Source organism: Bison bison, unplaced genomic scaffold (genome assembly GCF_000754665.1).
Source record: "Bison bison bison isolate TAMUID 2011002044 unplaced genomic scaffold, Bison_UMD1.0 scf7180017864471, whole genome shotgun sequence".
Taxonomy (NCBI): domain Eukaryota; kingdom Metazoa; phylum Chordata; class Mammalia; order Artiodactyla; family Bovidae; genus Bison; species Bison bison.
In genome coordinates this window covers 37,072,552-37,082,134 of record NW_011495032.1, presented here as the reverse complement: position 1 = coordinate 37,082,134, position 9,583 = coordinate 37,072,552, and the positions used below count along the sequence as shown (strand labels likewise).

Genomic DNA, 9,583 nt, shown 5'->3' with positions numbered 1-9,583 from the left:
TGAAAGTTGAAAGTGGAGAGTGAAAAAGTTGGCTTAAAGCTCAATATTCAGAAAACTAAGATCATGGCATCTGGTCCCATCACTTTGTGGGAAATAGATGGGGAAACAGTGTCAGACTTTATTTTTTGGGGCTCCAAAGTCACTGCAGTTGGTGACTGTAGCCATGAAATTAAAAGACACTTACTCCTTGGAAGGAAAGTTTTGACTAACTTAGACAGTATATTAAAAAGCAGAGACATTACTTTGCCAACAAAGGTCCGTCTAGTCAAGGCTATGGTTTTTCCAGTAGTCATATAAGGATGTGAAAGTTGGACTATAAAGAAAGCTGAGTGCCGAAGAATTGATGCTTTTGAACTGTGGTGTTGGAGAAGACTCTTGAGAGTCCAACCAGTCCAGCCTGGGTGTTCATTGGAAGGACTGATGCTGAGGCTGAAACTCCAATACTTTGGCCACCTCATGCGAAGAGTTGACTCATTGGAAAAGACTCTGATGGTGGGAGGGATTGGGGGCAGGAGGAGAAGGGGACGACAGAGGATGAGATGGCTGGAATGGGATTCATGGGGTCGCAAAGAGTCGGACACAACTGAGCGACTGAACTGAACTGAACTCCTGCATTGCAGGCAGATTCTTTATGGTCTTAGCTACCAGAGGAGCCTGATCAAAGTTTTGATTGATTAAATCATTGGCCTTCGGTTATGCTCAACCTCTGTCCCTCTCTTCCTGGAGGTCAGGGGGTAGGATTGAAAGTTCTAACCCTTTAATCCAAGTTGGTTCCCTTGGCAACCAGCCTCCAACATTAGGGACTTTCTGATATCTTATTAACATAAACTCAGGTGTGGTTGAACCAGGGCTTGTTATGAATAATAAAAGACACCCATTTTATCTTTTTTACTGGAGCTGTTTAGGTAACTAGGAACACAATTAAATGTAACAAAAGATGCCCCTGTGGTTCATATAGGAAATTTCAAGGGTTTTAGGAACTCTGTGTCTGGTACAGTGGTCTTCCCTGGTGGCTCAGTAATAATTTGCCTGCCAATGCAGGAGACACAGGTTCAATCTGTGGGTTGGGAAGATCCCCTGGAGAAAGAAATGGCAACCCCCTCCAGTATTCTTGCCTGGGAAATCCCATGCACAGAGGAGCCTGGTGGGCTGTAGTCCATGATGTCGCAAAAGAGCTGGATACAATTTAGTGACTACACAGCAACAACAAGGTGGACAAAGGCCAAATGTATATTTCTTATAAGTCACAGTATTACATATTGTATGTATTTAGTGAAAAGTGTTAGTTTTTACTTAGTGAAAACTTAGGAATTCAAATGCCAGCTCAGTCACCAATTAGGTATATAACTTGTATTATACAAGTTTTATTTTCTTTTTGTTTAATTTACATAAGAAATATAAGAGAACATTCTCTTAGCAACTTTGTAAGCAGTATGAAAGTGTGTAGAGTAAAATGTGAAAGTCCCCCTCTACCCTTTCAATTCAGTTCAGTTCAATTCAGTCGCTCAGTCGTGTCCAACTCTTTGCGACCCCATGAATCGCAGCACGCCAGGCCTCCCTGTCCATCACCAACTCCCGGAGTTCACTCAGACTCATGTCCATCGAGTCAGTGATGCCATCCAGCCATCTCATCCTCTGTCATCCCCTTCTCCTCCTGCCCCCAATCCCTTCCAGCATCAGAGTCTTTTCCAATGAGTCAACTCTTCGCATGAGGTGGCCAAAGTATTGGAGTTTCAGCTTTAGCATCATTCCTTCCAAAGAACACCCAGGACTGATATCCTTTAGAATGGACTGGTTGGATCTCTTGCAGTCCAAGGGACTCTCAAGAGTCTTCTCCAACACCACAGTTCAAAGGCATCAATTCTTCGGCGCTCAGCCTTCTTCACAGTCCAACTCTCACATCCATACATGACCACAGGAAAAACCATAGCCTTGACTAGACGGACCTTTGTTGGCAAAGTAATGTCTCTACTTTTGAATATGTTATCTAGGTTGGTCATAACTTTCCTTCCAAGGAGTAAGCGTCTTTTAATTTCATGGCTGCAATCACCATCTGCAGTGATTTTGGAGCCCAAAAAAATAAAGTCTGACACTGTTTCCACTGTTTCCCCATCTACTTCCCATGAAGTGATGGGACCAGATGCCATGATCTTCATTTTCTGAATGTTGAGCTTTAAGCTAACTTTTTCACTCTCCTCTTTCACTTTCATCAAAAGGCTTTTTAGTTCCTCTTCACTTTCTGCCATAAGGGTGGTGTCATCTGCATATCTGAGGTTACTGATATTTCTCCCGGCAATCTTGATTCCAGCTTGTGCTTCTTCCAGCCCAGCATTTCTCATGATGTACTCTGCATAGAAGTTAAATAAGCAGGGTGACAATATACAGCCTTGACATACTCCTCTACCCTTTATTCCCAACCTAAAAACACAAAATCTTTTTCAGACGTACTGTTTTTAGTTAACTTTCCTAATCTTTCTTTTATGAATTTATGAAAATATTTGAATATAAACACAATAGAATTTTTAAAATGTAAGTAGGATTGTACTACACTTAAAGTGTCTTGAGGATCTTTGCATGTTAGTTAATGTGTATAGCAGCTCCATAAGATTTTGTAATATAAATCCTCCACAGTTAACTGATTTCCAGTTGATAAACACTGACTTTTTTCCTCATTTGGGCTATTAAAAATATTGCTGCAGTTAACACTCACACATTCAGATTTCTAGGCACATGTATGAATATTTTGTATATTTTGTAAGATAGGTTACTAGAGGTAAAATTGCCTTGTGAAAGAGTACATGCATTAAAAAATTTGCAAATATTTTATCACATTGCCATTGAAATTCCTCAGTGCACCTTTGCATCTGTGATGATACTTGGCAAAGGGCCCATCATGGATTCCTACACATACAGGTGGTTGCCATACAGGAAAGGAACTCAGAGCTTTGGAGAATTGACTGTATATAACACTAGTACTCTTACCTGGAGAATCCCAGGGACAGAGGAGCCTGGTGGGCTAGAGTCCATAGGGCTGCACAAAGTCAGACATGACTGAGCGCCTTAGCATGCACAGAGAAAGCAGAAATGGGCCTGCTTTTTTCCCTGGGGAAACACTGCTGCTCCCTCAGGGTTGCTTGCTGCACACACAGTCCTGAGAAATGGCCTGGGTAAAAAGCATCCAGGGCCTGGCCTTCTTGGGACACCCCACAGGAGCATGTTGGTGTGCTCGGGAGCCTGAGCAGATTGTCCTTGCCAGCATGAGTGTTTTTACTCTAGGTGCATCCAGTGCTATAAGCCAGAAACATATGCATTGTTTTTGTCACCTTCTTCTTTCTTCATTTCATCCCCAAATCCTGTAAATCTTATCTCCTAAATATTTTTCAAATGATTCTACTTCTTTCTCTACTATCACCTCACTAGGCTGTTATCTTCTACTTATATTACTACTTTGCCTCTTAGCGATTAGTCTTGGATCCACTCTTGCCCTCTTCCAACCTATTCTCCCACACTCCAGCCAAGTCATGCCACCTGATTGATATAAAACATTTTCGTGGTTTTCTTTGGCTGTTAGCATAGTTGAAGTCTTTAACATTGCCAACAAGAATTTGCATTGTCTGGTAGTTTACATATGTTCATTTTTAGTATATAGAAATACAGTTGCAATTGAATTTGGTATATTGATTTTGTATTTTATGACCTTGAACAGTCACTTGTTTTTTTTTAAGAGATTCTTTGGGATATTCTATATAGCTAATCAAGTTAGCTTTGAGCAGATACATTTTTATATCTTCTAATTCATGTGATTTTTATCTTTTTCTTAACCTTGGTGTGCTATCCAAGACTTCAGTGTGATGTAGAATAGGAATGATGAGAGTGGACATCTTTGCCTTGTCTTGATGACAGAAACAAGATAATAGGAACAAAATAGTAGTCCAGGTTTTCTTCATTAAGGATGGCACTAGCGGTGTGTAGTTTTGTAGATGTCCTTAGCAGGTTGAAGAAGTTTCCTTCTATCCCTGATGCTGAGCCTTTTTAAAAATAATGAATGGATACTGGATTTGGCCAGTGTATATATTTTTCTATGTCTTTTGAGAAAAACCACTTGTTTTTCTTTTTAGTTTGTTTTATAGTGAATTATATTGATTAATTTTCAAAAGTCCTCTTTTAAAATTAAGCATCAGCTAATACGTCTGTTTTTTTTTCTTGACTTTATTCCCTCCCCAGCTAATAAGTCTTAATTTTTTTTGACTATTGTTTATTAAAAGTCTCACCTGTTAATCTGTTTATTTAATATAGCTTTTCCCCATGGCTATGCTTCCATACAGCAGACTGTATGTTCTAATTATTTGTTTGTATATTTTGTCTTTCCCAGTGGAATATAAGTTTCTAGAACATGGTCTAAAATCAGATAGGACTCTAAATATTTGTTGAATGAGAATATCTGCTTTCATAATCTGGGAAGGAAGGAAGAGGTACACAAATAAAAGGTGATACACCTTAGGAGAACTATCAACACAGTTCTTTGGGAGCTCAGGATGGGAGAGATTAAGTTCATGTAACAAATTTCTTTTCCTTTTTCCTATCAGATTTGAAAGAAAAAACATCTAGGAAGAGTTTATTTAATGATGCACAAAGTAAGAAGAATTCAATAAAAATGTGGTTTAGTCCTCGAAGTAAGAAAGTCAGATATACTGTGAGTAAACTTTCAGTGCAAACCCAGCCTTCTGTGAAAAATGATGAAAATGCTCAGCAGACCTCCATGTACGAATTTGTCTCTCCGAGCCCTCCAGTGGAGGTTTCTGAGGGACCTAAGAAGCCTTCCACAAGATCTAGAAAAAAACAGAAAAAGAAAACTTTAGCTGAAGTCAACCGAAAATGGAATTTAGAGGCAGAAAAGGCAGATGGTGACCTTGACTGCAAAGGGGAAAGTAAGGAAAAGCTGGTATCCTTCTGTAGCCAACCATCTGTGATTGCTAACCTGCAGATAAATGGTGAAATAGACTTACTAGCAAGTGGGTCTGTAACAGAATCTGAATGCTTAGATGAAGTCTTTTTACCATTGGCTGAGCATATAGAGTCTCCAGAAATTGAGAGCAAGAATGAAGTAGTGACTCCTGAGAAGACAGTCTCTGCAAACTATCTTCCGTCCAAGAAATCTTTGCCATCAGGTCGTAATGGGAAGCGTGGGCGTCACAACAGAATTTCCAGTCCTGTTTCTAAGAGAAGCAGAAGCAGCAGTCAGAGCACTGGTGGAAACTCTGTTAAGCAAACAGTGCTCTTAGAAAACATGCCATTGCTTGGCTGTTCTTCACCACCTTCAAACAAACTTAAAGTTGGTGACACATTAAGTAGGAATAGCCGTACTATATTGGATGAATCCATTAGCCTTTCACCAGGTACGCCGCCTTCTACACTGAACAGTCCAAGTTACAGACGAATGATGTGTAGCCCCTCAGCAACAAAGCTGTGGCCCATTAGCCATACAGCTGTGAAGAGAAATCATCGAGGAGAGACTTTGCTCCATATTGCTTCAATTAAGGTAGGATGCTTACTGTGAAATACAGCTTCACAATGAGACCCAGTATAAAATGGTTTCTTTGGAGTTTGTGAAAAATGACATGATTACTAGGCGAATTAACCTGACCATAAGTGGTACTTCCTGTGAACCGGGGAAGCAAGAATTGATAGGGACTTGAACCCTACCTCAAGCAGGGTCCCTGGGCCAGAGGACTGTGACCTTGCAGGAGAAAACCAGTATTTCCATATTTCAGCTTCAACTTTGCCAAGTGCTTTTGTTTTTTTCTATTCCATAATGATTTTGTTTGGGCTTCCCTCATAGCTCAGTCGGAGAAGGCAATGGCACCCCACTCCAGTACTCTTGCCTGGAAAATCCCATGGATAGAGGAGCCTGATAGGCTGTAGTCCACGGGGTCGCTAAGAGTCAGACACGACTGAGCGACTTCCCTTTCACTTTTCACTTTCCTGCATTGGAGAAGGAAATGGCAACCCGCTCCAGTGTTCTTGCCTGGAGAATCCCAAGGACGAGGGAGCCTGGTGGGCTTCCGTCTGTGGGGTCGCACAGAGTCAGACACGACTGAAGTGACTTAGCAGCAGCAGCAGCATAGCTCAGTTGGTAAAGAATCCGCCTGAAATGCAGGAGACCCTGCTTGAATTCTTGGGTCCGGAAGATCCCCTGGAGAAGGAAAAGGCTACCTGCTCCAGTATTCTGGCCTGGAGAATTCCATGGACTATGTAGTCCATGGGGTCACAAAGAGTTGGACATGACTGAGCAACTTTCACTTTCACTTTCAATGGTTTGTTCAGTTTTCACCATTTTTTTTACCCATTCTTCTCATGCTTTATGGATATAGACACACCATTGCCAAGTTTACTGCTGGCAACATGTCTTTTACCCAGCTTCTGAGCTCAGGGCAGTTCGAGAAGGCATGAGCTTCTGTATGTTTGACCCTCCTGGCGGGTACCTGCAGAGTCCGGAAGGTCTCACTACATGGCCCGTAACATTCCTCCAGTGACTGGAAATTTGAGTGTGGTTCACCACAGAGGGACTTCTCTGGGCCCCACAGCCAGCCTCTTCCTTTCAATAGCCCATTCTTTGAGTTATGTCTGTTTATCGCCTCTGTACCTCGGAAGTGGCAATATTTGTTTTTTGGAAGCTACCTCTTTTGCTGAGCATGAGGCATACTTGCAGTGGTTACTCTTTGAAATTGACACAAGTGCTGGACATAGAGGGAGCACTTAGCCCCAGCTTTTTAGACTTTGGTTTGTGAATTCATGCAGGTGTTATGAAATGATAATATAGGGAAGATTAGTACTGAATTTAAGATAGCTTTTTTTTTTTAATCTTACAGTAAATTCACTGGGAAACTGAGGTCTTTTGCGTGGGTAGAGAACTTTGGGAGATCTGGAAATAACCCTTCGAGACCCATGAGCATGAAGGTGGTGAGAGTCATAAAATGTTTGGGAGGAACATGGAGTAGGCCAAGTCCGGATATATTCTTTCTGTGTAGAAAGGGAAAAACACAAAAATGAGTTTCTTCTAATGGTTTTCATTTCTTGTTTATCTTCTAATAAATGATGAATGTAGAATGCTCTTTGTCTGGTTCCCCTGTAAGATGACTATTTTCTAGGCAGTCCATATACTTTGAACAACTTGAATTTTTGGAGTTAGCTCTAGTTCCATTTTAGTCTGCTTTTTGCAAGGTATGGTTTTAAAAAATCAGACTTTATTTTTTGTCTTCTTTGTTTTATTTATATATATATGTGTATGTGTGTTCATGTGTGTATTAGGTACAACAGTATTAACATTATAGTGTTATTAATGCTTCATAGATATAAGTAGCTAGCGTAGTAATCAATGTCTTTTGTTCATTTTTCTAGCTAGTATATGAATGTAGACTGCTTTAGTTTCTACATTCTGCTTTCTGGGAATTATTTTCTGACCACTAGTTAAGCATTCACTTACTTTGGTAGAGAATTTTTCTTTCAATCATAAGAATTATTTATCTTTATTAGTGGGGATCTCTAGGATCTAGTCCAAGCCGTGGCTTGTCAAACTCTTTATTAAAGGGGAAATTAAAGTGAATATTTTCAGCTCTGTAGTAATATGGTTTTAACTATTCAATTCTATTTTAGTGCCAGAGTAGTCATAGACAATATCATAAACCAATAAAGCTCTGTACACAAAATTGGCTGTCGAGCCTTCAGGCCATAGTTTATCTATGCTCAACATGGGCCATAGAAAAAAGCCCAGGGGAATCTTCAGATCAGATCAGATCAGATCAGTCGCTCAGTCCTGTCCGACTCTTTGCAATCCCATGAATCGCAGCACGCCAGGCCTCCCTGTCCATCACCAACTCCTGGAGTTCACTCAGACTCATGTCCTTCGAGTCAGTGATGCCATCTAGCCATCTCATCCTCTGCCTTCCCCTTCTCCTCCTGCCCCCAATCCCTCCAGCATCAGAGTCTTTTCCAATGAGTCAGCTCTTCACATGAGGTGGCCAAAGTACTGGAGTTTCAGCTTTAGCATCATTCCTTCCAAAGAAATCCCAGGGCTGGTCTCCTTCAGGATGCACTGGTTGGATCTCCTTGCAGTCCAAGGGACTCTCAAGAGTCTTCTCGAATACCACAGTTCAAAAGCATCACAGGAAAATATGGTGGCATGATGCTGCCTTGGTGAATTTTCTCCATTGATAATGTTCAAGATTGCTTCAATGCAAGTTTTGTCAGATTGTCATTTTACTTAGAAATTGTAATGCCAGAACTAGAATTTTGATTCTCTCCAACTTATTAGATACTGTTTTGTCACTCACTGGCAGATTCTGATACAATACCTTTAAGAAAAGTTATTTGATTTCTATTGTTTTTTAAATACCTATTTAACAGTAATGTTCTTTGAAAAATTTTTTATAAGTAAAATGTATGCTCCCATCTCAGATTGATTTTAATAGTCAAAACAAATACTTGAAGAAAAATCAAAGAATTTATCAGTATATTTACCTTTTTATAAATAGTATTCATTTCACGTACTATCTTGATTTTTTTGTTTGCAACCCAGAATGAATAATCTGTGCGTACTTGAAAACTGATTGCTGCGGTTCCGCTGTCTTGTTTATGCTTTCTATCCACCTACTTCAGAAAAGGATTTGAGGTGACTCTAAAGTTAAAACTGCAGTTGACCCTTGAACAAGGCAGAGGTTAGCAGGGCTGACCTCCACACAGTCAAAATCCATGTATAACTTTGGATTCTTTAAAAAGTTCAGTTCAGTTTAGTCGCTCAGTCATGTCCTACTCTTTGTGACCCCATGAATCGCAGCATGCCAGGCCTCCCTGTCCATCACCAACTCCCGGAGCTCACCCAGACTCATGTCCATCGAGTCAGTGATGCCATCCAGCCATATCATCCTCTGTTGTCTCCTTCTCCTCCTGCCTCCAATCCCTCCCAGCATCAGAGTCTTTTCCAATGAGTCAACACTTCGCATGAGGTGGCCAAAGTACTGGAGTTTCAGCTTTAGCATCATTCCTTCCAAAGAAATCCCAGGGCTGATCTCCTTCTGAATGGACTGGTTGGATCTCCTTGCAGTGCAAGGGATTCTCAAGAGTCTTCTCCAACACCACAGTTCAAAAGCATCAATTCTTCGGCGCTCCACCTTCTTCACAGTCCAACTCTCACATCCATTCATGACCACAGGAAAAACCATAGCCTTGACTAGACGGACCTTTGTTGGCACAGTAATGTCTCTGCTTTTCAATATGCTATCTAGGTTGGTCATAACTTTCCTTCCAAGGAGTAATCGTCTTTTCATTTCATGGCTTCAGTCACCATCTGCAATGATTTTGGAGCCCAGAAAAATAAAGTCTGACACTGTTTCCACTCTTTCCCCATCTATTTCCCATGAAGTGATGGGACCAGATGCCATGATCTTCGTTTTCTGAATGTTGAGCTTTAAGCTAACTTTTTCACTCTCCTCTTTCACTTTCATCAAGAGGCTTTTTTTAGTTCCTCTTCACTTTCTGCCAGAAGGGTGGTGTCATCTGCATATCTGAGGTTATTGATATTTCTCCC

The 9,583-nt window shown here is 40.8% G+C and overlaps 1 protein-coding gene across 1 annotated transcript in view; it reads left to right on the top strand.

Moving 5' to 3' along the window:
- Positions 1 to 9,583, top strand: part of BARD1 (BRCA1 associated RING domain 1) — an 89,904-nt gene that overhangs the window by 26,181 nt on the left and 54,140 nt on the right. The window contains exon 4 of the mRNA XM_010861142.1: positions 4,587 to 5,539. Within this exon, the coding sequence (XP_010859444.1) occupies positions 4,587 to 5,539 (953 nt within the window). The remainder of the gene's footprint in view (positions 1 to 4,586; positions 5,540 to 9,583) is intronic.